This window comes from Mastomys coucha, unplaced genomic scaffold (assembly GCF_008632895.1).
Source record: "Mastomys coucha isolate ucsf_1 unplaced genomic scaffold, UCSF_Mcou_1 pScaffold13, whole genome shotgun sequence".
Classification (NCBI taxonomy): Eukaryota; Metazoa; Chordata; class Mammalia; order Rodentia; family Muridae; genus Mastomys; species Mastomys coucha.
In genome coordinates, this window is record NW_022196895.1 from 32,450,278 (window position 1) to 32,478,176 (window position 27,899).

The 27,899-nt window shown below is 41.2% G+C and overlaps 1 protein-coding gene across 1 annotated transcript in view; it reads right to left on the minus strand.

The window, feature by feature from the left end:
- The window catches only part of Pfdn1 (prefoldin subunit 1), a 56,405-nt gene that overhangs the window by 21,288 nt on the left and 7,218 nt on the right, over positions 1–27,899 (minus strand). Inside the window, exon 3 of the mRNA XM_031365388.1 lies at positions 12,427–12,511. Within this exon, the coding sequence (XP_031221248.1) occupies positions 12,427–12,511 (85 nt within the window). The remainder of the gene's footprint in view (positions 1–12,426; positions 12,512–27,899) is intronic.

The following is a 27,899-nucleotide window of genomic DNA, read 5'->3' on the forward strand; positions in this document are numbered from 1 at the left end:
AAAAAAAAAAAAAAGAAAAGAAAAGAAAAAAAAATGTGATAATTTTATAATTTTTTAAAGGAGTGAAATATATCTGTGTTCATTTTAGAAACTATCACTTGTAAGATGATTACAAACCAAAAAGAACACCTTCAAGAGTACAGAAGGAATTCTGCAGGTGGCAGGTGAGAGAGTTGTTTAAAAGGAAGACAAAGTGAGCCTGGAGAGCCTCTTCCATTTGATCATAATTAGCTACATAAAATCAACCTGAAACATTCTATTTATAAATGAAATATAGAGGGGAAAAAGGGGGCTTGTCATTGCGGTGTATGCTTTTAATCCCAGCACTTGGAGGCAGAAGCAGTTTGATATCTGAGTTTAAGGCCAGCCTGGTCTACACAGAAAAATCCTGTCTCAAAAAGCCAATAAGTAAATTAAAAATAAATAAATGAAATATAACAAAACCATTTTTTAAATGGCACAGGAAATTAAAATGGTGAATAAAGCTTCAACAAAGACCAGTCATCTACATCAGCAAATGACTTGAAACCAATATGAACTAACAAGATACAATTTATAAAATGTCTGTGTACAGTCAAGGAAATCTAAGTCTTTATTAGAGTTTACACGGGGACAAACATGCCAATATTCTAAGGGTTGTGTAATTTGTAAGACTGTAAAAGTGCTACAAATGATTAAAATGTCTTCCTGTGAATACTGACTTATGCATGTGCAGTTAAACACTAGTACAGACTTCATTTATAAAGAAATTGTGTGTATGTGTCTCCATGTGAGCCTGTGCATGTGAAAACAGGCAGGTCCCCTGGAGAAGGAGTTAGGCAGCTGTGGTTGTGAGCCACCTGACATGGGTGCTAGGAACCCAACCAAGGTCTGCTGGAAGAACAGTAAGCATGCTCAGTGCTGTGTCATCTCTCCAGCCCTCGTATAAACTACTTTTAACATCATATGAACATCTCTTTGACATAAGTGACTGCTACAAAAATATGAAAGGAGATGCTGTCATGCCATGAACACGCTTATTAATACAGATGTGCCCACACTGAGTATTGAATACTCTGGCTTTTCTGGCCAGTACCTTTTTGTCTGACTGTCCATCTGCCCGTCTAAAACAGAATCTCACATAGCCCTGGGTATCCTGAAACTCACATAGCAAAGGAAAACCTTCAACTTGGGACCCCCTGCTCCTGTCCCCCAGAGGGGTAGGGTATAGACGTGTACCACAGCACCGGCTTGGCCAGTACCTCTCACTCGAAGCTAGAGAGATCACCTGTCCTGTAAGAATAGCAGCTGCAAGAATGAGAACTGGGTAAGTGAAGTCCACTGATTCCTGATTACCACACAGAGCTGCTCACTAACATGAAAGAAAATTAAAAGTGTAACTAATCAAAAGAAACAAGCCTCTAGGCAGCCTGAGAACTCTCTGAAGACCTCTCAAGTACAGGGATGAGGAAGGTAGGACTCCTGTACTCATGAGTGGACACAGAAGTGTGTAACAGCCAAGGCTGAGGTCAATAACTCTCGGAAGCACTCAAAAGGAGTCTGGTACGGGCTTAAACATTGCAAGAAGGACACAAAGCTCCTTAGAATTAGATCTGAGAGGAAAAACTCAACATGCATCAAGATGCAGGAAATTCATCTCTGGGTTCATTGCAATATGCATTTAATTAGTCAAACTTTTTACCTTAACCATAAAATAAAAGTACACTGTCAGGGAACAGAGTGAATCAAAGGTTTGTTGCAGATAAAATACCTGTAAAATGTATCTGTCAGATGGATAAAGAAAAAGAGTTATCTAGTTAAAAGGAACAGCCCATTTGAACTATTCACAACTAAATTCTCCTTAAACCAAAAATATTTCTACTGGGATATGAAATATACTGACTAAGACATATATAAAGTTTCTATTTGGGCAAATTTTACTAAGGGGATCACAACAAATACACACTAAAGCACTGGGAATACTGACATAGGGAACACCTGATCAAAGCAAAGGGTCCGTGTGGGTTTGAGGGACCTATGGCTACACTACCTCTGAAGGTATGCCAGATGATCCCACAACATCAGGACTTGGACATCTGACAGAGTTCACCATTGGACTCTGAGGTTTCCACTCACTGACACCCTAAATAACCGAAAATTATTTTGAAACAACCACCACACAAATGGCCTCTCTGAAGAAATGACCAGTCATATCTGAAACCTCAGTGTACTTGGGAACTTACTTAGTCTTTGTATTTAAAAATAAGTAAATAAATAAAAAAGAAATACACCCATTAAATTCCTTTCTATCTAGCTACTCCTGAAAGTTAGACGCTTATGGAATTAATTTCTGACACATTTACTATTTCCAGGACTGAGATTCTGCCGAGGTGAAGCCCCTCCTCAGCAAGATCAGTATGTTACAAATGGTCACACACTGAGGGCTGCACGGATGACATAATGTGACACCAGACACTGGGGATGATGAGCAGCCCATCTTAGAAACAAGCTCTTCACACACACCGAGCCAAAGAAACAAGAAAAGAAAAGAAGAATATGGAGTGATTTTGTTTATAAAGTCCAAGAAGAGAGTAAGTCATATTATTTTTAGGACACATTCACAGGTAACAAAACTAAAATTTTTATTCTATGTGCATGGGTGTTTTGCCTTTATGTATACCTATGTACTATGTGCCCACAGAAGTCAAAAGAGAGCATCAGACCCCTTGGGAATGAAGCTACATGCCACCACGTAGGTGCTGGAAATTAAATTCGGATCCTCTTGAAGGGCAACTAGCACACTTAATGGCTCAACTGTCTCTTTGGGCCCACGAAGAGTGAAATAGGGGCTGGAAGGATGGCTTAGCTGTTAAAAGCACTGATACAAATTTGAATCCCAGCACCACCAAGTATCTATAGTTCCAGCTTCAGGGGATCTGACACTGGCTTCCTCAGGCACTTGCCACATACACATACCCACACACACACACCTACATATACTGACATACACACACACACACTGACATACACACACACACACACACACACTGACATGCACACAGATACCCACACACTGACATACACACACACACACACAAACACTGACATACACACACCCACACACTGACATACCCACACACATACACACCTACACACACTGGCATACACACATATACACCTACACACACTGACATACACACAAATAATTTAAAATAATAAACTAAAACTTTACATTTTTAAAAATTTTATCTTATATGTAAGTGTTTTCCCTGTGTACATGTATGTGTAACACAGGCATGCCTGGTGCCTTTGGAGTTTGAAAGAGGATGTCAAATCCCTTAGAACTGGAGTTATGCATGGCTGTGAGCTGCCATACTGGAAACTGAACCTGGGTCTTCTGCAAGAGTGGCAAGTGCTGGGACATCTCTTCAGCTCCCAAATAAATCTTTTTGTGAAAAATGAAATAGTTACCTCAATGGTTAGGGTGGTGAAAAGCAAGCAAGCAAGCAAGCAAGCCAGGCATGGTGGCACATGCCTTTAATCACAGCACTAGGAGTCAGAGGCAGGCAGATCTCTGAGTTCAAGACTAGACTGGTCTACAAAGGAAGCTGGATAGCCAGGGCTATGAAGAAAAACCTTGTCTTGGGAATACACAGAAAAGTACAAAAAAAGGTAGGCTAGCAGCCAGGCATGATGGCAACGTGTCTTTAAACCCGGCACTCAGGAGGTCTGGGCAGGAGGGTCTCTGTGAGTTTGAAACCAGCCTGATGAATATAGTGAGTTGCAGGCCAGCCAGGGCTATATAATGAGACCCTGTCTCCAAAAATAAGGCAGGGTGGTGGTTAGTGGTTGGGTAGTGGTTGCCTGTGGGGAGGACAGAGAAAACGGTAGTATAACCAGGAAACGGGAAACTAAGGTGCTGGGATACCTCTGGTGTCTTCTCCATGATTGATTTCTCAGCCTTATAACTATATGGGTATTTTCTTTATAATCACTAAACTATGTTTAATACACATTTCTTCAATTCCATATCTCATTACAAAATAGACTAAAAATGTAATGGTTCTAAAGTGAGTTACATGAGCAGCTGAGATAGGTATACTCCATTACTAAAGTTCTGTGGAAACTTACAGAGTGATTTTACTTTCCTTCATGTGTGTTTGGGGAGGGAGGTATGCATGTGGGTGCTGGTGCATGCCAAGGCTAGCCCAGTCAATTTGCCTTGAGCTGCAATTACAGGCAATGTGAGCAGCCTGCCGAGGGCAGTGGGAACTGAACCCAGCCTGGTGAAGACAGTGCGGACTCTTAACCACTGAACTGTCTCTCCAGCCCTTGGGCTTAATGTTCTAAAAACACTCCAGTGACCTCCAAAGGCAGAGCCATCACAACCAATGCCAGCTCAAAAACGAAATACTTACGGCAAAGCTGGGCATCCATGCAGGTGCCACCTGTGCTCTGGAAAAAATTACCCTCAATGGGCAGAGTAAAATTTCCTTAATCATGGGAATTCCTTCAAAATATGTTCTCATCAGGGACCAGAGCTAAGCCAAGTACAGCATCACAGACACCTCATATCCAGTTCTCAAATCACTCTTCTTCTTTCAGAACTCACAGCCTGGGCTAGGGAAATATTTCAACAACCCTAATACTGCGTCCCTGCGTCAGAAGCGGCACTAAGCCAAGGGCCAGAAGCCTGTATTTCCTCATTCTCATTCTGTCACTGCTGAGCTAACCAGGGTGGCGGGAAGGGTGGAAACCCTGTTGGAAAGAGAAGGGAATGGCAAAGGCCAGAGAGCATACAGATGTGCCTAGAACTGGACAGAACCCATAGAGAAGGGCCAGCCAACAGTCCACACAGCCAGACCCTGAAAGGACACCTCTAAATGCAGCAAGGGACAGAAGACAGATTAACATCAATTAGATGGATATAAAACTCTGACAACAATGGGTACCAGAAATCAGTGGGATGTTTCCTTAGGAAGAGCTGAGAAATCTAAAAATATAAAACCTCCTCTGAGGTGTGCATGCAGTAACCATGGAGACTCACACATCTCCCTTTAAGTACCACTGCCCGCTAAACTGACAGATGAAAGACATATTCATAAATACCCTTACAGGAGATCCCACAAATCTCTCATCAACTAACTTGAGTAAACAGAAGAAAAATCAGAAGCAGAAAGAATATTATAGTTAATGTGAGTCTGTTCAAGTGCACAAGTGGGTTTTAGGCTAAAGGAACAGACTATTATTGTGTGCAGTTAAAAAGACTTAAGAGACAGTTTGGAGTAGCATACACCTTTAATCCCAGCCCAGGGGAGGCACAGGCAAGTGGAACTCTTGAGTTCAAGGCCAGCCTGGCCTACACATGGAGTTTCCGAACAGCCAGGGCCACATCAAGAAACCCAGTCTCGAAAAACCAAATCAAATCAAAACTAAAAGAGAGCATAAGCATTGTTTCAGGAAAAAAAATCGAAGCATGTGGTGACTGCTGTTAAAAACAGGGACTACAGGCAGAATGGGAAGCACACACATCTCATGTCACTGTTTTATATCTACTGCATTTCCTTCATATACTTGTTCTTTTACAGTCAATGTGTGCAGGAGGGTGCACACATGTGTCGGAGGGTACACGTGTGTGCAGGTGCACACGTGCCTGTGGAGGGCAAGAGGACAACCTGCAGGAACTGGTCTCTCCTACCACTGGGTAGGTCCCAGGGACTGTCATCTGGCTTGGCCGCAAGCACCTTTCCTTGCTAAGCCATCTCACTGACCCCAGCATTGTTTATCACATCAAGGTTTGCTACAGAGCTGTGTTGGGCATGGATACTGTTAGTACTTCTTCAACAGAGTATGCTAACTTCTGTCTGTGACACACTGAAGTAATTTCCAGGATACTTCAAACTTTCTCATTATTGTTGTATCCGTTATTGGTGATCTGAGCTTGGTAACCAGTTTTTTAAACTTATTTATTTTTATTTCCTGTGTATGAGGATTGTGCCTGGCTACATATATGTATGTGCACCACCTTGTGCAGTGCATGAAAAGGCTGTTTAGAGTTACAGGTGGTTGTGATGAACCACATGGGTGCTGAAAACTGAACCTGGGTCTTCTGCAAGAACAGCAAGTGCTCTTAGCAACTGCTAAGCCAACACTGAATCTTTGATGTCACTAGTGTTTTAGGATACAAACCATGCCCATATAAGATGGCAAATGTAATTGATAACTGTGTGTTGTTCATTAAGTCTACTGGCTGGTTATTTCTCCACTTTTTCTCTTCTCCCAGGTCTCCTTATTCTGAAACAACAGTATTTACCTCAGTGTATGAATACCTTCCTACAAAAGACTCAAGTGTTCAAGTCAAAGGAAGAGTCCAACATCACCTACTTTATTTTTGGGTTTTTTTGTTTTTGTTTTTGTTAGTTTTTTTGTTTTGTTTTGTTTTTCAAGACAGGGTTTCTCTGTATAGCCCTGGCTGTCCTAGAACTCACTCTATAGACCAGGCTGGCCTCGAACTCTGAAATCCGCCTGCCTCTGCCTCCCAAGTGCTGGGACATCACCTACTTAAAAAAAAAAAAAAAAAAAAAAAAAAAAGACATAGTTAATGAGACATGCATACCAGAACTCAGATAAGCCAAAAGAAAGGCCACTTATGACAAGAGCCAGGTTGTAAATGGAGAAGAAAATGGCAGAAATGCAAAGTGCTTCTCAAGGAAACACATGAATGAGAAGCACAGCAGCCTTCTCAATGATGGAGGAAACTCCAGCAGTCTAGACAGAAGATCAAACCAGCCACCACAAGCCCTCAAACCAAAGCCAGCTCTCAATTCTGTAAGGGCTGAGAAAGCTGCAGTAGTTTACAGCCACAGCAGCTGACTCATGAGGCTTACAGAAAGATGATGTCTCTACTGTATGAGAGTGCAAGAGGAAGCAGTAGCCAGCATAGGAGCTTCAGCTCATAACAGATCATTAATAATTTCTATGCCAAATAATAGTTTTCTACTGGAAGATGTCACCTAGGGCTCCCAAAGCTAGAGAAATCCATTCTTGACTTTAGAGCCTCAAAAGACAGTCCGGATCTCTTACTAGAGACTAATAATATGGCTGATGACTTAAAGTGAAGCCAATGGGTCATTTTCTATTCTGAACTTTCAAGGACCCTGTACACTGTATCTTTCCTGACTGCTCCCTATGCGCCAACAAAGCCTGGATGACAGCAAGACTGTTTCCAGCATGCTTTTCTGAAAATGTTAAGGTCAGTGTTGAAGCCTACAGCTCAGAGAAAAGATCCTTTTCAGCATATTACTGAGCATGAGCCTGGCCACCCAACAGCTCGTATCCTCACGTTTGCTAACACAGTAAATGTGGCACATTTTCCATTTTCACCACTCACTTACAGCTTTCTTAAAGCCAGGCAAGGTGGTGAGTGCATGTAACCCCAGCCCTTCAGAGGCTTCAAGGCTAGCCTGCCTATAACAGTGAGAGCAGAGAGGAGTGCCTGCACAAGGGCCTACACGTCATGTGTCCATCATGGTGACCACAGAGGGCGACTCTCTGATGGCCCTGGACACGGGAAACTGAAAGAATTCATTATTTTATACTAAGAGCACTGGTAGCTCACGGGAGGAAGCTGAAATATCAACATGACACAAGTTTGCAGGCTGGTTAGGGATGTAGCTCAGGGGTAGCGTGCTTGCCTAGCATTCTCTCTAAGGTGTTGGGATGGATCACTAGCACAGTATAAGGAACTGGATGTAGTGGCACACACATGCTGGTAACCTCAGCATTCAGGAGCTCACGACTGGGGCTGAGAGACGGTTCAGAGGTTAAGAGCACTGGTTCTCGCAGAGGACCTGGGTTCAATTCCCAGCACCCATTTGGCAGCCCATGATCATCTGAAGGTCTCTAGTTCTAGGGGACTTGACACCTACCTCTTCTGTCCTCCTCAGGCACCACACACATACATGATATAGAGACATATATACAGGCAAAACACAATAGGCATAAAATAATAAAATAAAACTAGTAAGAAAATTTTAAAGAAAAAGTTCAAGGTTGTTGTCAGTTGTACAATGGATTGAAGGCTTTCAATCAAAAAGAAAAAAGTTACGACATTGATGGACTCTGTTCAAAAGCCTTTTGCCTACAGTACAACTTCTTACAGAATTAGGGTGCTGGGCTTTGGCTGTTTATGAATCCAGGGCATGCTAGGCAAGCACTCACTCTGAAAATGTTGTCAGGACAATGTTATTGTCTTTTAAAATTGTCACGGCCACCCCAACATTCAGCAACCACTACTACCCTGATAAGTAGGACAGCCATCTATACTTAATACAGGCTGTCCAGCACGTGCATGCACACGCACATGCACATGCACACACGAGCACGCACACACACACACACACACACATTACATATACATGCTATGTATTTATATATGCATGTACATATACATATATATGCTAAAGTATGATGTAAACACAACTCTCATTGGTATTGAAGAACCAAAAAAAATGATCATTTTAGCCTTAATATAATACATATTAATTACTACTAAAACCTGGGATATCTTCAAGGCCTGTCTGTACACTAATGCAGACATAAGGTTCAGGCAATAGCTGAATGCAGAGGCAATAAGCGCCTGCAACAGTAGGAGAAATACAAAACAAGAAACCAAATACAAATTTACAGTGTTAAACCAGAAGGCTAGTTATAATTATCAAGTGACATAGAATAATGATTTTTTTTAATGTATGTGTATATATACATATTATGTGTGAAAAAACTTATACTGAACAAAGTTGAAATAATATATACCAAATTGTGCATGTAATACTTGGAAGAATATAGGAAAACAAGAAGATTTTATTTTTATGTTTAATTCTTTTCTATTTAACTTTTTTGCTTTTTATATTGCATATTTATTACTTTTACAATATAAATGACATGTGAAACTAATGACCTGAAAGAAGAAACTTAACACCCTAGAGACTATTAGCCCTAGTAGTTTTCTATAGACTTAATTAATCCCTTAGCACTAATTAGAACTGAACAATATGCTTAAAATCATCTGTGGCAATTTTGCCTTGGGGAGGGAGAGAGAGAAAAAGAGAGAGAAAGAGGAGGGATGAGAGAATGTGTGTATGTATGGTGTGCAGGTGCCCGTGGAGGATCTCATATGGAGGAGTTAAGGGTGGTTGTGATCTACTTGATGTGGGTGTTCTGCAAGAGCTACACATGGCTGTCCTGAAACTCTCTGTAGACCAGGCTATCCTTGAACTCACAAAGATATGTCTGCCTTTGCCTCCAAGCTGGGATTAAAGGTGTGTGCCTTTAAACCCAACCTCCTTTGAAAATTAAGTATAAAAGCTAAAAGATAAGACCGGGGGTATAACCCTGCCACACAAGCCTAACCACCTAAGTCTGGTCTCTAAACCACAGACCCAACTCTCAGAAGTCACCCCTGACCTTTACACAACTGTCACATCACACTCACACACGCACGCACACACATGCACGCACACGCACGTGCATACACTCACACACGCATGCACACACATGCACGCACATACGCACGCACACATGCACGCACACACACACACACACACACACACGCATGCACTCACACGGGTACGCGCACGGGCACGCGCACGGGCACACACACATGCACAAATTAATTTTTTCACAAAATAGTCAATGTATACTTATTCAACAATTTATTCAACACAGATGATAACGAAAAAAGAAATCTCGGGCTAACAAGACTCTCTGCAGGTAAAGGCACTGGCTAACAAGCTTGATGACCTGAGTTCAATCTCTATGTCCCACAGGACAAAAGACAACAACTAACTCCTGCAAGTTTTCCACACATAAGCCATAGCACATACATGTCCTATCACCATATAAATAAATAAAATTTTGAAAAAAAATCATTTTATCTGTATGCCCTAAGTAAATTCCTTACAATAACCACTGCTTAACAATTTAAAATCTAACCTTATATATCATTTAAAGTATTCAAAGGCCAGGAATGTTGGCATATACATGCAATCTCAGACATTGAAAAGTAGAGACAGGAGTTCAGGCATCCAAGGTCACCTCTGGCTACATGGCAAGTTAAAGGCCAGTATGAACTAAAGAAAACTCAGTCTCAAAACCATAACATGAGCTGGGTGGTAGTGGTGTACACCTTTAATCCCAGCACTTGGGAGGCAGAGGCAGGTGGATTTTTCTGAGTTCGAGACCAGCCTGGTCTACAGAGTAAGTTCCAGGACAGCCAGGGCTACACAGAGAAATCCTGTCTAGAAAAACCAAAAAAAAAAAAAACCAGTAACACGACTAAACGTAAACTTGTGCTAAGGGCTTTGGTTATGGTTTGTTTTCATAAAACAATTAAACAGATGGGGCTGAGGAGACGGCTCAGTTGGTAAAGTGCTTGCCACACAAATATGAGGACCCAGCTCCCATGTGGGAAAGCCATGATGGAGACCACTGTAACGTTGGGGTGGGGGAAGCAGACATGTGGGTTCCTAGATTGTTGCCTGGCTACAAAAAAAGTTTTTTTGTAGGGCTGGAGAGATGTCTCAGCTGTTAAGAGCACTGAATGCTCTTCTGAAGGTCCTGAGTTCAAGTCCGAGCAACCATATGATGGCTCAGAACCATCCATAATGAGATATGATGCCCTCTTCTGAGGTGTCTGAAGACAGCTACAGTGTACTTACAAAAATAATAAGTAAATAAATCTTAAAAAAAGAAAAAAAAAGTTTGGTTTTTTTTGTTTGTTTGTTTAACCTAAATGAAAAAGGTGTCATTTGGGTTTTTCAAATATTTCTTTTTTTTTTTCCTGAGTGAAAGCTGCCAGAAGGCCTTCACTGTAAAGTGGCTGGGAGGCGTAAAGGCTGTGGTGACCAACGGGGTGCCACAGGCCGACAGGCTCGTTTCCTATGGTCTCCATGTTATTTATATTACACTGCATCTTTCCAATACACGAATATATTAAGCTAGTTTAAATTACCAGTGGTGACCCTCGCCTTTAATCCCAGTACTTGAAAGGCAGAGACAGGCGGATCTGTGTGAATCTGAGGCCAGCTCAGTCGACAAAGTGAGGTCCATGACAGCCTGGGCTACACAGAAAAATGGTGTCTCAAAAATCTCCCATCACCAAAGAAAAGAAATTATCTGTCAAACTAAAATAAGACTAAGAAACCCTTAGGTCTCTTAGCTGCTACACACTCCAAGGCCATGCTAGTTCAGTGGCCCCGAGGAACCCCCACAGTCAGTCTAGATGGGCTGTCTCCCCACTTCAGCAGAGGGCTGAGTCATAGTCTAAACCACTGCCTCAACAGTACTGACAGAAATTAAATCACGTGACCTATGAGATCACGATGTACCCACTCTGATCACAGAGTGTAATTGGTGCCTAAGAAACAGCCCATTTTTTTTTCGGTCTAATGTAACCTCTGTGACATGACAGGACAAACCCTTCTCCAAGGCTCCAAAGAAAATCCCATCAAAGGTTCCAGCACATAAGGAAACTGTAATAAACTTTCCTAGCCTAGCCTCTTTTACCAAAGTTTTAAAAAAGTTTTGTTTTCCTCACTGGAATACACGACATCCCTCTGACTCTTTATTATTAAGCAATTAATAATTAATTATTTCTGTTTATTAATTATGGCTCCCTACTATGTCACTGTCTAAAACGTGAATCTCAGAGGAAAGAATTGCATGTAAAACAACAGTATAGAAAGGCCTCTAGCAGCTGTGACTACTGCCCGTGAGTCTGCCCATCGGCCATGGGCAACTATTTAAACAAGGCACTATAAAAGACAGCAGAGGGGGCTGGGGGCTCAGCAGGCTCAGTGGCTGAGAGCACTGAAAGCACTGACTAAACTTCCAGAGGACCCAGGTTCAATTCCCAGCACCCACATGGCCGCTCACAACTGTCTGTAACTTCAAGATCTGATGCCCTCACACGGACATGGAGGTGGAAGACCAGTATACATAAAAAATAAAATAAATAACCAAAAAAACAAAAAATGCAGTAAGGAAAATACATTCAGATCAACAACTTATCTTTAAAATTTTCCATAGTTAAAAGAAAAAAAGGTTCTATTTCGTTTTGTTTGGACAGGGCTTCTCTGAGTAGTCCTGTCCTAGCTATCCTAGGGCTCTCTTTGTAGACCAGGTTAGCCTCAAACTCACAGAGATCTGCTTGCCTCTGTCTCCAGAGTGCTGGGATTAATGGCATGTGCCACCACTGTCCAGGAACAGTTTTGTTTCTTACCTTCAAATACAGTCACAGATATGGCTCTTCTACAGTTTTAACATAATTAGAACGAATTAGATAGAACCAACCATGACGTAAACTCGAGTCAGCCATGTTTTCCTTTCATATAACACAGTAGGATTACCGCTTTGTCCCTGAAAGGTTATGGCTCCTGTTGGGCATACCTCCAGCTCTTTAATTTTTTCTTCTGCTATTTTCTGTTTTTCTAACAGCTGGTTGTGAATTACTTCCTTGGACTGTAGAATAAACCTAGAAAACAAAAGAGTTGAAAGTTAAACAGCCTGACTACTGTATTCAAAACCAGTTGTTAAAACCACAATTAACACGGTAGTTAAGAGGATGGCCTCTAGATCCCCACAAAAGAACTGTTCATCAAATAAACTTTGGAAACCATAATGGTTCTCAAGCTTTATTGGCCAAGGAAAAGTAAAGGGATAACGGTAAATTCTGCTTTCTTATTTAAGGACGTTCTGGTGTTGAAAATATTTACAGATAGGAAAAAATGGCAAAAGCATTAAAAAGTCAACATATAAGCTACAAAAATTTCCAGTAACTTTGAGTTGTCTTTTTGTGTAGACTTTTTAAAGCAGTATTTGTAAATTGGAGCGTCCTTCCATCTTTTTGGCTTTTTGTAACAGCAGTAACTCCTGACCTTTAAAGTCACAATCGAGTACTGTGTTTAAGATCAATGCCTTAGTGTCCATATGGCTCCTCACACAAAGGCACTGCATAAGCCACAGTTCTTTTATTACTATTCCCAGCGCATAATACCTCTGCAGAGCTCAAAACGCACAAACAGAAAATTTCAACTTTTTCCTTTTCAGTCAGGCACATTATTTACCGTTATTGAGGGTCCAAATAGGGGGAAGTTTTATATACTAACACTGAATTGTGACATTAAATTCACAATTCTTGCTGCAGGAAAAGGAAGAACTCTTTCAGAGCCTCGAGTAAGGGAACTGAATGAAGTATTTCTCTTCTGGAACCATGGAAAAACTCCAGTTACTTGAATGACTTTAAAGATTATTTAACTAGGCTAACATAGATTTCAAGTAACAATTATGATTAGTTTTTAAAGGTAATTTATTTTGTATACACATTGTTATTTTGCCTGCATATGTATCTATCTGTGTGAGGGTGTCAGAGGGGTATTGGAAATTGAACCCGGGTCCTCTGGAAGAGCAGCCAGTGAATGCTCTTAACCATTGAGCCATTCATTGCTCCAGCCCAACAATTACAAATATGTAACTGGACAGTTTCATCTCTTTACATTTAGAGATTCAGCAGCAAAGAACTAAACATTATCTTTTAACAAAAGGCCAAACAAATCAAGGTATTAACATGTGATTTGCCAGGCAGTGGTGGCACATGCCTTTAATCTCAGAGACAAGCAGATTTCTGAGTTCAAGGCTAGCCTGGTCTACAGAGTGAGTTCCAGGACAGCCAGAGCTACACAGAGAAACCCTGTCTTGAAAAACCAAAACCAAACAAACAAAAAATGTGATTTTTCTCTGCCAACTTCAAAGAAACAACAGGATGCCTAGGTAGAATCTCACCAAGAAACTCTGTTACCATGGATACTGAACAAAGGGCATTACAAAGCAACTGGAGACCTGACACCTGAGAAAAAACTTTTCTTCTCTTTCATGAAACACCTTACCATACATATTAATACAGTCCCACTCTGGCATGCCAGACAATCCAGTAATCGTTATATTTCTTCTTCCATGATGTCAATCACCCAGATATATCTTTTTTTTTAAGATTTATTTTACTTTTATGTGTATGATGTTTTGCCTGTGTGTTTCTGTGTGTACTACATATATATGCCTGGCATCCACACAAGTCAGAAGTGGACATTAGACACCCTGGAACTGGAGTTAAAGATGGTAATGAGCTACCATGTGGTGCTGGGAATTGAACCAGGGTCCTCTGCCAGAGCAACAAGTGCTCTTAATGGCTGAGCCACCTCTTCAGCCCTAAGTGTAGCTATCTTAACTGATGGTTCTTCATTATATACTGGGAAGATGGCTCACACATAAAAAATGGTAATAATAATGATTAATTAATTGTAGGTCTTCCCCTATAGAATCGATCATATCTAAACATTCTTACTGGACCCAAGAGACAAGAGCTATTTCAGATAAGGCTGGTTCACACTGAGGGGACTCTCTCTTTCAGAATCAGGGGATGTTATTCACAAAGAGCTGTCTGAACTACACCAGGTCTTAATGACATGACATGAGAAGCATCACACGGGCAAGCTCCAGGACTGGCCGGTTATTGTATTCATGCACAGTTTTCAAACAGCACTGGCTGTCTACCGTTGAGGAGTACTCTCAAATGAAAGGCCCTTAGACATCAGCTTTCTTAGTGTCTGGGGAATTTTCAAGGCTAAGATTAGAGGGCAAGTCATTACTTTATGTGGCCTTTAAAAAGAAAGTTAGCTGAGCAGATACTAAATCCCCAGAGCAGAAAATAAAGTCACTAGAAAGCAAGAACAGTAAACAACAGAAACTTGTTGTCCATGGCCACATATCCCTATGGGTGCTGGGTCTGTGAGCCTTAAACATTTCAGTCACTCAAGCTTTAAACAAGAGGAGTACTTTGTAAGCCTGAATGTTTACCAAAAGAGGCTGTTGCATACCAAATGCAAAAACAAAATGTATGAAAAGTTGTTTGAATCCTCAATTCACAATATGGCACAGATACTCTATACAGATATTAGAGAGACTTCCAAAAGGTCCTTAGGAAATGAGTTATCTATGCTTTGAGAGGCAGTGAGTTATTTGGAGACAATGTATCATAAGTCTTATTATCACAAATATTAAGTGCACAGTTTCCAGAAGAGAATCTCATAGAGATCCTGCCTAATTGTTTCTATAAACAAGTAGATAATAAAACAATTTTAACTGAAAATGTACAAAAAAACAAAAACAAAAAAAAAAAAGGAAAAGAATTCTCCTGTGACAAATGATGAGCAGCCAGTGTACAGGTGACAACTGGGATTACAAAACCTTTATTAGAGTCATTGCTTTGAAAAGGACCTCCATTTTTACCTGGAAGCCAATGCCCTGTGGCCCTGCAAAGCCAGGTCTCAGACATGTGACTCTTAATTTATGTGCAATTACGTCACCTGGATAACACACTTCTCTGATTTTCCCCCGCTATGAGGAACACCACAGGCTGGGATTTAAATCATACTATGGGGCTCACAAATTCAATATGGAGCAAAAGTATTATGTACCTCCCAGAAATACAATTCAGTTTGCTAGGTACTGAAAGGTACACTTCCAAAGTATGGTCACCTGAACATATGCCATTTAAAAAACAAAATGCTCACAACATTTGACTTTGTTCGGATAGGTTTCTTAAAAAAATCTTAAAAGCATTTCATTTTCAGGACATCCACAAATTAAGTAGCACAAAAAGGAATGAATAAGAGTGAATCAAACTGGAACCAGGCAAGGTGGTATACACTGTAATATGACCCTAGGAAGGCAGAAGCAGAAGTAAGGATTCAAAGTCACCCCCAGCTACAGAGCGAGCTGGAGGTCAGCCTCAATTACATGAGACCTCATCTGGAAAAGCCAGAGTTTCTAAGAGACTCTTTGATTAGAAGTTAAAACTTTTGTTAAGTTACAAAGCAGAAAGTAGGTTTTTGGCCAGGAAGTGGTGACACATGCCTTTAGTCCCAGCACTTGGGAGGCAGAGGCAGGTGGATTTCTGAGTTCAAGGCCAGCCTGGTCTACAGAGTGAGTTCCAGGACAGCCAGGGCTACACAGAGAAACCCTGTCTCAAAAAACCAAAAAAAAAAAAAAAAAAAAAAAAAAAAAAAAAAAAAAAAAAAAAAGTAGGTTTTCACCCCAAAAGTCCATGAGGAATTTTGGAAGTCTTGAGTATTTGCAATGACAGGAAAAACAGAAAACAGCAGATAAAACAGGTGAGAGCACACCTAGAAGAATCTTCTATTCAAGGCAGATTCCCAAAGGGTTCCACCTTTTGCCTAAGAGTACTGAAAAAACAAATTTGCCTCTTTGATGCATACAATAAAACTCCCTTAGGAGTGAATAGAATAACCAAATTAAAAATATCTTTTAAGAATATATAATGGAGGGCTGGAGAGATGGCTCAGTGGTTAAGAGCACTGATTGCTCTTCCAGAGGTCCTGAATTCAATTCCCAACAACCGCATGGTGACTCACAACCATCTGCAATGGGATCTGATGCCCTCTTCTGGTGTGTCTGAGAGAGCAACAGTGTAGTCATATACATAAAATAAAAAAATAAATTAAAAAAAAAAAAGAAGGATATATAATCAAGCCAGGCATAGCAGTACACACCTTTAATCCCGGTACTTGGGAGGCAGAGGCAGACAGATCTCTGAGTTTGAAGCCAGCATGGTGTATACTGTAAATTCTAAGACAGCCAGTGCTATATAGTGAGACCCTCTTTCAAAACAAACAGATGAAACAAGCAAACAAACATAAAAGGATACATAACCAGGAGTGGGGGGGGGGGGTGGCTCAGTGGTTAAGTGCACTCACTGCTCTTCTACAGCACTCAGATTCGATTCCTACCACTCACATGGTTGATAACAACCATCTTTAAGTCTAGTTCTAGTGGATCTGACAACCTCTTCCAAACTCTTGAGAGCACCAGAGATGCATGTGTGCACATACATACATTCAGACAAAACACTTATACCTATAATCTTTACACACACATGCACACACACGCACGCACACACAAACACGCACATACATACACTCAGGGGACGGAGAGATGGTCCAGCTAAGAAGACAGCCTATCATTCTTGCCAAGGACCCGAGTTTGATGCTCAGCATCCATGTCAGACAGCTCACAACCACCTGTAACTCCAGCTCCAGGAGGATCCAACACTTCTGGCCTCTGACATATGTGCATTTACCCACCCATAGACAAAATTTAAAGCAATAAAAATTAATCTAATCTGGGCAATGCTGGTGTGTGCCTTTAATTCCTATACTTGTGAGACACAGCAGGCAGATCTGAGTTCCCTACACAGCAAGTTCCCAGGACAACCCAAGTTACACAGAGAGATCCTGTCTTGAAAACCCAAAAAAGGAAAAAGAAAAAAACAAATCTGTTTTTTAAAAAAGCTGTAGAGTGAATGTGTCTCTGCGTGAACACTCATAGCATGTCAGGTACACTAATGCCTCAGATTAATGGGAAAGGTACACTTCCCCTGGTCCAAGTACAAATGCTGAGAAATGGCCAATCTTTTGCTAAAAACAGTATCTGCAAAAAGTGCGAAGTGAAGCTTCCTTGTCCTGGGTAACGTATGATCTGCTCCCAAGATACTCCCCTACTGAGAGCCTGCCCTACCAAGGTGGATAGCCCACCTCTTCCTTCATGCTGTACATAATAAACACACTTGGTTTCCAGGATGCTGGGGCACCTTCACCTGAGTGTGCAGCCCATCCAGTTCCAGCTTTATGTCACTAATATCTGCCTTTCTTAATCTCAACTATAGACCCTCAAATATGCTAAGGTCAAAATTTCACTTACAGTTGCTCCTAGTTAGACACGTAGCATAGTTCAAATTAACTGTAAGAAAGGCTAATGAAATGTACCCAAGGGACAACAAGGCAGCTCAGTGAGCCTGAGGACCGGAGGTTGATCCTCAGAACCCACAGAAAGGTGGAGAGAAAACCAACTCTCCAAGTACTTCTTTGACTTCTGTACTCATGGCACAGCACGCACACATGCATCTACATCATACACACACACATACACACATAAAACTGGACAAAGTATAAACTTCTGCAAACCAAAGATAATGACAGTCTTAAGGGCAGCCGAAGAATGACACATTATTCAGAGATAAGAATTATAACAGGCTGGCAGTGGTGGCGCACGCCTTTAATCCCAGCACTTGGGAGGCAGAGACAGGCAGATTTCTGAGTTCCAGGACAGCCAAGGCTACACAGAGAAACCCTGTCTCAAAAAACAAAAAAACAAAAAAACAAACAAACAAACAAAAATAATTATAACATAAACTATGTAAGAAGACAATGGTATGACATTTTCAAAGAGCTTTTAAAAAAAGGTATCAACCAGCAAAGGTGAGAATATTCTTCAAAAAATAAGAGAAATTCAAACAAAAACTGAGGATATTTATCTTGGCGAACACACACCACAGGAATGCTACAAACAGTTCCTCCACCAAGAGAAGTTTAAGGGCTGGGACATAGCTATGTGTCAGAGTGCAGCCCTGCCAGGCTTGTACAAGGCAGCAGGTTCAATCTCCCAACACAGGAAAGCTGAAAAGCAGGAGAATCATATTTGAAAACAGCCTGGCTACCGTGAGTTCCAAGCAAGCCTTGGCTACACAGTCCCTGTCTCGAAAAACAAGCAAGCAAAACCCACTTATCTATAACCAACTAATTCTCAAAGGCACCAAAAATATACACTGGACGGAGAACAGCCTACTCAGTAAACGGTGCTGGGAAAACTGGAAACACAAATGCAATAAATAGATCCAACTTGATTCCTATCTCCACCCCATACAAAACAACATCAGAGATCTAGATCTATCAAAGACCCAAAGCTCTTCAACTACTAGAGGTGAACAGAGAAAACACTTCAAGACATTGTTACAATTTGGGTGTCCTGATGGGAGTGGCTCATGCCTATAATCCCAGCACTTGTACAGTCTGATACAGGAGGACTGCTACAAATATGAGTTCTAGCCTCTGTTATAAGTTGGGCATCTGGCCTCAAATAAAAGAGAGAAACTGAATGACTTTCTGGACAGGACACCCCCAAACTCATGGGAAACAAGATGCTAATTCCATTAAACTACCTTGTTGCTTGAAACAGGATCTCCCTAAGTAGCCCTGGCTAGCCTCAAACTCCCTATATAGACTAGGCTGACCTCAAATTCACAAAGATTCACCTACCTCTGCTTTCAGAGTACTGAGATTAAAGATGTGAGGCACCATCCCCAACTCTCCCTTGTTTTTTGAGACAGGAGCTAGCTCTCACTGGGAGCTGTGGCATACCAATCAGGTTAGGCCAGCTGACCAAAGAGCCCTTAGTGAGCCATCTGTCTCTGCCAGGCGTGTAAGTATATACATCATGCATGCCCATCTTTTTACCTGGGTGCTAGGGATTGAACTCAGGTCTTCATGCTTATTTGGCAGAACTTTTCTGGTTGAGTTATCTCATAGGCAGACACAAACACACATACACACACACACACACACACACACACACACACACACACTTTAAGATGAATCCTAACTTTCACAAAGTGAAGACATAATAATTAATTACCTAAGTATGGTGACAAATACATTTAATCCCAGCACTTGGGGCCTGAGGCAAGAGAACTCCAACTTCCAGTCAGCCAGAGCTGCACAGTGAGAGTTTTCATCTTTAGTCCCGACAAGTGGGTTCCAGGACAGCCAAGGCTACACAGAGAAACCCTGTCTTGAAAGCCAAAAAAAAAAAAAAAAAAAAACTGCTGAGGAGGGCTCAGCAGGGGACTGCCACCAAGCCTGGCCACCTGCGGACCAACATGGTGGAAAGGGAGAAGTGACTGACATTGTCCTGACTTCCACGTGTGTTCCCACATACAAGAGACTAATTAAGTAAAATGATTACTTTTTTAGAAAAAAGTGGCTCAGTGGTTAAAAGTTCTTGCAGCAGTTCCAATTTTAATTTAATCTTAATTTGAGACCAGTCTGATTGTTAAGAGTGACTGTCCTCCAAGCAAATCAACTACCATCTTAGGGAGCTCAGTTGTAACTCCTGGCAAAAAGATTATCCCAGCTGTGCCTGTTAACTTTCTATCCCACCTCATGGAGGGGGAGGGTCAGAAGATTCTCACCTACACCTATCTAGCCACCTTACTGCCTGGTGTATGTAACTCTGTCACTTAATTGCACATGGCCTCTGAGAAGGGCTAGACAGACCAAAGGAGGGGGCTCCATCTATGCAGCTACAAGGACACCCTCATCCCTGCCTCGGTAAAGGTTTTCTGCGTGCAGCTTGCTCTGAGGAGGGGGGCACCCACAGCCCTGCAGGTAACCCCAATAAAACTCACTGGTTCTCCAGAGCGAACTCAGGCAGAATCTGCCTAAGCTGTCCTTGGGACCTTAGGAAAAGGGGGAGGCGTTGCTTATGTCTTCCTAGAAGTAATTTTAGCAACATGGTCTACTTAATAAGAGACACACGTGAGTTAAAAAACAAGGAAACTTCCTATGCTGGCAGCACTTCTGTAAACATGGTAAATGCTCCTAAGACTTGCCAGATCAAATTAAACAAAAAAAAAAAAAAAAACTGTTCTGCTCCAAGACATGGAAGCAGTGAAAGGACAGAAAAGCGGCTGGCTGAAATGAGGGAGACTGGGCAGCGGGGCTTATTCACCAAGAGTAAGAACTTTATGTTGGCCACGTTAGATCTAAGATACCTATTAAACCATCAAGAGAGACATAAAGTAGACAGCTGCATAAACAAGTTCAGAATGCAGGAGGGCAGTCCAAGTTAAAGATGTAATGTGGGACTTGTCAGTATCTAAGAAAGCATTTGGAGGTCGGCGACAGAGTTGAGCCATTGCAAGGCCTGCCTGATATGCAGAGTCCTGGGTCCAGTCTCCCAATAGCATAAACCAGGTGGTGGCACACGTCTATAATCCCAGAGCTTAGGCGGTAGGTAGAGGCAAGAGAATCAGAAGTTTAAAGTCTGAGCTTGAAAATGGCTCAGCTGGTAAAGTGCTTGCTCAGCAAGCTTAAGGAGCTAGTACAGATCCACAGCACTCACATAAAAAGCCTGGGGTGCACACCTTGTGATCAGTCCTCGGGCTGGGGAGGCAATCAGGAGGCTCCCTGGAGCTAACTGGTCAACTAATCTTGCTGAACTGGTGCACTCCAGGTTCAGTGAACTGAGGAGGTGCCTGAGAAGATGGCTCAGGGGATCAAGAGCATCTGCTGCTCTTCACACACACACACACACACACCCACGCACGCACGCACGCACGCACGCACATACACACGCACGCATATATGAACACATAAACACATACACACAAATGTAACTTCAAGGTCATTCTCAGCTATATAATAAATGCAAGGTCAACCTGGGCTATGTAGGATATCATATCTCAGAGGGGGTGGAAGGGAGGGACCAGGAAGACAATTAAACATAAGGCAAGAGGGGAGAAAATCTAATTGGTAAGCCCAGGTTCAATCTAGCATTTACAAATGTGAAGGAAAAGAAAACAGTATGAGAGTGAGGATGCTGGTCAGGTCCAGAGGAAAGTCAAGCCAGGGAGAAAGAATGAGGCGCAGGCGCAGCTGGACTCCTCCCTGAGGGGTCAGGTGAGGGCGGAGAGTGCACTCCAGGGACTAGATGTCCACGGCTCCTGAGGACCCCAATCCCACCTACGAACACTCTGTGTTCGAGATAAGTAATGTACACTGCAAGGCTCAGTTTGTACTCATTTAAAAGACACTGTCTATTTTTAAGTCAAACCATTACTCCTGAAATGGAAGCTGTAGTACGTTAATCTATTTTAAAACAGATGTTTATTTCGGGTTACTATCTGGCATTCTAAGTATTCTGGTAAGTAATCAACTCTGATGTTTACCACTTTTATTCTGGCCTCATCAAACCTCAAATGTTGAAGTAAATAGTAAGAAAGCTTACTCCTGCCTTTTAAAAATGTAATCTTTATTTTACTAGTAGGTTAAAATATAATACTGGAAAAATATAATCAAGGATATGAGTATTGATGAACACATACAGACAGAAAACCAATAAAAGAATAGGAAGTCATCAAAAACAGTTTAAGACAAGTCAAAAGTCATTCAGAAACATACATACAGGTTGCATATTGAAAGCTGGTGTAGCAATCCCAGCTCTTGGAAGTCTAAGTCAGGAAAGTCAACCTTAGTTTGAAACTCTAGCATGGTCTACATAATGAATTCCTCCAAGCCAGGCTAGGCTACAAGGTGAGAACATGTCTCAAAATGAAGCAAAACAACAAAAAATAGACTGCACATTGTCATCCAAATCTCTTAGTCTCAGCAACATAAAAAGATGGGCAGAGAGCAGTCACGAGTTCTTACCTATTTAGAGATGTTTTTAATGCGAGGCTCTAGGTGCTTGAAAGTTTTGGTATCAGAGTGATGTAAGTTCACTTTGAAGCCAAAGAATAATGTCTTCCAAACATCTGCTCCACTTCACAGTAACTGATACACCTCAAAACAAGAGCTGCTGAGGAGGGCTCAGCAGTGTGGGTTCCTTCCCCTCTGCTTGGAAACGACACAGCAGGGGACTGCCACCAAGCCTGGCCACCTGAGAGTACATCCCAGGACCAAAATGGTGGGAAGGGAGAAGTGACTGACATTGTCCTGACTTCCATGTGTGCTCCCACATACAAGAGACTAAGTAAAATGATTACTTTTTTAGAAAAAAGTGGCTCAGTGGTTAAAAGTTCTTGCTGCAGTTCCAATGGTCCCAAGTTCAGTTCCCAGTACCCACATGAGGTAACTCAAAATCACTTGTAATTCCAAGGTGCACACATGTACACACCACACACATACACCACACACACACACCACACACCCCCACACCACACACACCCCCCCCCACACACACACGCACATACACACACACATACACACCACACATACACCATACACCACACACACACACACACACACACACACACACACACACATTTTTTGAAATTGGGAGAAGAGAGGTAATAAGATCCTCGCAGACTCAATCCTCTTGTCTCAGCTCCATGTACCCAGCAATGGATTACCATCACTTGGTAATTAGGCGTGTGCCATCACTTCTAGAGCCCAGCAATTTTTGATACAAGTAACAAATCATTACCAACTGTGTGTACATACAGTGGTTTGAGCCTCACACTTCTGGGTCAATCCTTTCAAGTCCATTTAGGGTATTTCATTAAACAAGCTACAGTCCTTGACATAAGCATTTCAGTCATCTCATTCAAACAGATTAGACAGCAAATTGTTCCTAAATTTATCACTATGACATAAGTGGCAGTTAAAATCAGAAAATTCTTTAGTACAACTTAAATTACTTTTTTTCTCAAGTTAACTGGAACATAATTTCTCAGTAACAAAGTAACGCAGGTTGCTACAAGTCAGTGGTACCTGACCCCTTCCCTGAGTGAACTATATTGATTCTTGTTTATCATCAACTCAGGTTCACCAGGTTGCTGACTAAATGCTTCCTTCATGCGACAGAGGCAGATTATGTTTAATCCTTTCTGTGGAAGATATATCAAGTCTTTTTTTAAAACCTACTTCTAATTACTTCATTTTATGTGTATGTGTATTTTGCCTGCATGTACATCTGTGTGCGATGTGTAGGCCTTAGTGCATGAAAGCCAGAAGAGCACATCGGATTCCCTGAGAGTTATAGATGGTTGTGAGCTACCATGTAGGTGCTAGGAATTGAACTGTAGTCCTCTGGAAGAGCAAGCAGCCAGTGCTCCCAACCACTGTGCCATCTCTCCAGCCCCTGTATCATGTCTGTTGATGTCAGGAATTGTAGATACTAAGTACCAGAATAAATGGATTATATTCTTTAAAAACAAAAGAAAGGAAGGAAGGAAGGAAGGAAGAAAGAAAGAAAGAAAGAAAGAAAGAAAGAGAAAGAGAGAGAGAGAGAGAGAAAGAAAGGGAGAAAGAGAGAAGGGGAGAAAGAGAGAAAGGGAGGAAGGAACAAACTTAAAACCTAAAGTAACCCCACAACAAGGATACATTAAATAAAAATTTATTTTAGTACATTTGCACTATTTAAGAGACCCTTTTTTTCCTTTTAACAACTGACTGTAATTAGCACATTTTCAAGATTAATTTCCTGTGCTTCAGTGAGAATGCTTACATTTCGGGAAACATGGGAGGGAAGGCAGGAAGGAATCATTAAAGTCGTCTTCTGCAGAAGAAACAGGGCTATGTAAGACTTACGCAAACGTTTGCTAAGCTCCGAGACCTAAAAACAATTATGTCACTGTACACAGCAGGAGGACGGTCATAATGAGCATCAAGTTTTTAAATCGTTGACAACTTAAGAAATTAAGATTACTCAAAGGTCCCCTCTCTCTGGAGTCCTAAATCTGGGGTAAAGGAGATGTGCCCATCTGGGGTTCTATACATATTCCACATCAACAAAACTGAAGTCATTTTTCCCACACACAACAGGAAGTGTTGTTTTTCTTTCCCTCAGAACTGTGAGCAATGACAGCAACGGCTTTAAATGGCTCTGTATAAAAACATAAGGAGGGTGAGTTCTGTCCTATTAGTAAGAGTAGCCGAGCAGCAAGAACCTCTCTTCTTTTAAAAATAAAAATCTTTTAAAGTAAAAAAATAAAAATACTACCTTTGAGAATTATCTTTACAGCTGCACACCTTTAATCTCAGTACTGGGGAGGCAGAGGCTGGTAGATCTGTGAGTTCAAGGCTTGGTTTATAGAGCAAGTTCCAAGACAGCCAAAAGTACATAGAGAAACCCTGTCTCAAAACAAAACCCCCAGAAAGAAAGAAAGAAAGAAAGAAAGAAAGAAAGAAAGAAAGAAAGAAAGAAAGAAAGAAAGAAAGAAAGAAAGAAAAGAAGGAAGGAAGAAAGAAAATTATCTTTATAGTGCTTTCTAAACCAAAAAATACAAGTTACTCCCTATGAAAAGAATATAAAAGGAACTTATAAATTTGCATTTCCAATAGGGCTCTCCCACCAAAAGTATTCTACACATTTTCCCCATCTTCACTTAGCATTAAATATTTAAGCCTAGGGCTGTTAAGAGCACTGAGTGCTGCTCTTCCAGAGGTTCTGAGTTCAATTCCCACCATCCACACGGAGGCTCACAGCCATCTGTAACTATAGTTCCATGGGCTCTGACTGATGCCCTCTTCTGGTGTGCAGACTGTGCAGACAGACAAAATACATAAGTCAATAAACCTTTAAAACTAGTAATAAACAAACAAACACAGCTGATTCTTAGAGCAGGAGTATAACTATGTTTATTGTACCAACAGCCCAACAGCAGTATAAACAATGCCAACAATGTTTGTTGTGCTATGCTTTCTAAATGTTATTTCCTAATCTCCTGGAAATAAAATACGACTTTCTTCAGCTTTAAAATTACCTCACTTAATTGGAAGATAAACTTTATATAGATACATGAATTTGTAAAAGGGCTGCAAACTTCAGATGCACAACTGTTATCTCTACTAATATTTAGCCTAAGTAAACTGTTCATCATACTTTTAAGGGATGTCACAAGTGAAGTCATGTGTCAACCAACAGTCACACTAACAAATAAGAAAACAGAATGACCATCATGATTTTAAACAAAGGGCAAGTCGACCGAGCTACGGCGAAGAGTTTAGACTGCTTTATCCTAGTTAGTTAAAAATTTGCTTGAGTGCTTTTCACAGAGCAGCACTTGGCTGTCTTGCACTTAGTATTTTTCTCGCTACCTATGCAGCATTTAACTTAAGTTTATACTTCTGGATCTTTCAACCAACAAAGATCAACCATAAAATTACTTCAACAAGTAGAAATAGCCACAATCCCCAGCAGCAACCTCCGCATTGCTAGACGCTTATCCAGCTGGTAGATTTATACCATTGTTCATTCTTAGTTCCTTAAATGTAAAAAAATACCCACAGAATGGAAGCATACCTCTAAATTGGTTTAAATATGGCACCAAGCTATTTTTAGTCAAGCTTTAAAAAGGGACTTATCATTCTTCTCAAAGGCTAATCTACTCAAGTTGCTCCCATGTTAAAAAATAAATAAAAATAAAAGTCCAACTTATCTGTTTTGAAAATTAGAAATGTTATTTATGCACTGCTCAACAAAATGTTAGGATAGTCCTCATATCAAATCAAGGTCAGAATCATGCTTATTGTTTATAAAAAACAGTCTTTTCAAGCACTGGCATCTGTGTTAAATGTTATCTATGTGTACTTAAATATAATTCTTATCAAAACATTAAAATGTTTTTAAAAAAACTTCTCATCCTGTACTATAAAGAATGAAAAGGAAAACTCACATGATTAGAAATTGTTTCGTATTTGTGGGGGTGGGGAGACTCAAGAAATATTCACATCACATTTATTTGAAATCTGAATTCCCTCCTTGCACAACAGAAAGTTGCAAAGACAGACACTTCCACATAGCCAGACAGATCGGCCCACAGTTGTAACTTTCATCATGCGTCTCAAAGCGGATCGGTGAGATCAGCTCACAAACAGCTTAAGCAGCAGAACTAGAAATTGGTGGTAGTAGTATCAGGCTACATAACAGCCTCGCCGAAGAATATGAAGTAAGAGAACGAAAATGTGCTGGCAACGACCCAAAAGACGGACAGACACAGCTTTGAGCGATGAAGCTTGGGGCTTACAGTGGAGAGCAATCCATCTCCCCTGACCCCACAGCTTGGCTTCCCTTACTTTAACCCCAAAATAGCCACGCAGAAGTTATTTAACACTACCAACCTTCTCTCTAAATATAAGCTGAAGGGCATGTGGGCTTGCAAAGATCTGCTTAAATACATACATACCCTGAAAAGGGAAATCTGTCTTCCAGCTATGTGAGGATGGAAAAAGTCAGACAGGATTATACTGAAATTACAGTGTACAGAATAGCCTTTGTGCCCCCTAAGAACTGTGCCCCCAGCATCATTCTGAAGGTCTGGGGATTTCTTTGTTGTCAGTTTTGACACTTTGAAACTGATTGGCATTGAAAATTAGTCAACTTTCTCAAAAGAAGGAATCCTATCAGCTTAATCAAGTCAGATCAAGTAATTCTGTTAAGAAACAATTCCTCTACTTTAGTCAAAATGTTATTTTATTTGTTTGTCAGTTTTGAGTCAGTATTACTATGTAACCAGGCTAGCCTGGAGCTCCTGGAGTAGCCTGAAATTCAACAATCCTCCTGCCCAACCCCCCCACCCCCCACCCCCCACCCCCTGTGCTGGGATTTAAGGCATTTACTACCACTTGTGGTCTTATATATTACTTTTTATAACTCCATCTTAATCAAATCATGTATTAAAATAGGATTATAAATTCTAATTCTTGAACCTCTGATAACTTCGAAGCATAACTTTTCAAAGAATCAAGAAGCCAGGTACGTCCGTGCAGGCCTGAAATCCTAGCATGCGGAGACACGCAAGAGGATCAGGAACTCAAGACCACCCTCTGCCACAGATCTGAAGGCCAACCTGGGCTATCTGAGACCCTATGTCAAATAAACAAACAAAAATGAACCCAAAAAATACCGTTATTTTAGACTGAAAAAACAATCAGATTCAACTCCTATCAATATGTATTTATTTAACATGTATTTTGTGCCAAACATTATTCTGAGAGTGGAGGAAACAAAGGTGCTGTATGTACATGGTCTCAAGGGAGTCGATCTAGTTGGGGAGATCACATGACACACTCAACGTGCTCTACTGACAGTTAAAACAAAGAGCCTTGGTATTGTTGAAGGAAAAAAATGGCCCAGCACTTGAGACGCAGAGGCAGGCCTGCATTCGAGGCCAGCCTGGTCTACAGAGTGAGTTCTAGGACAATCAGGCTACACAGAGAAACCCTGTCTCA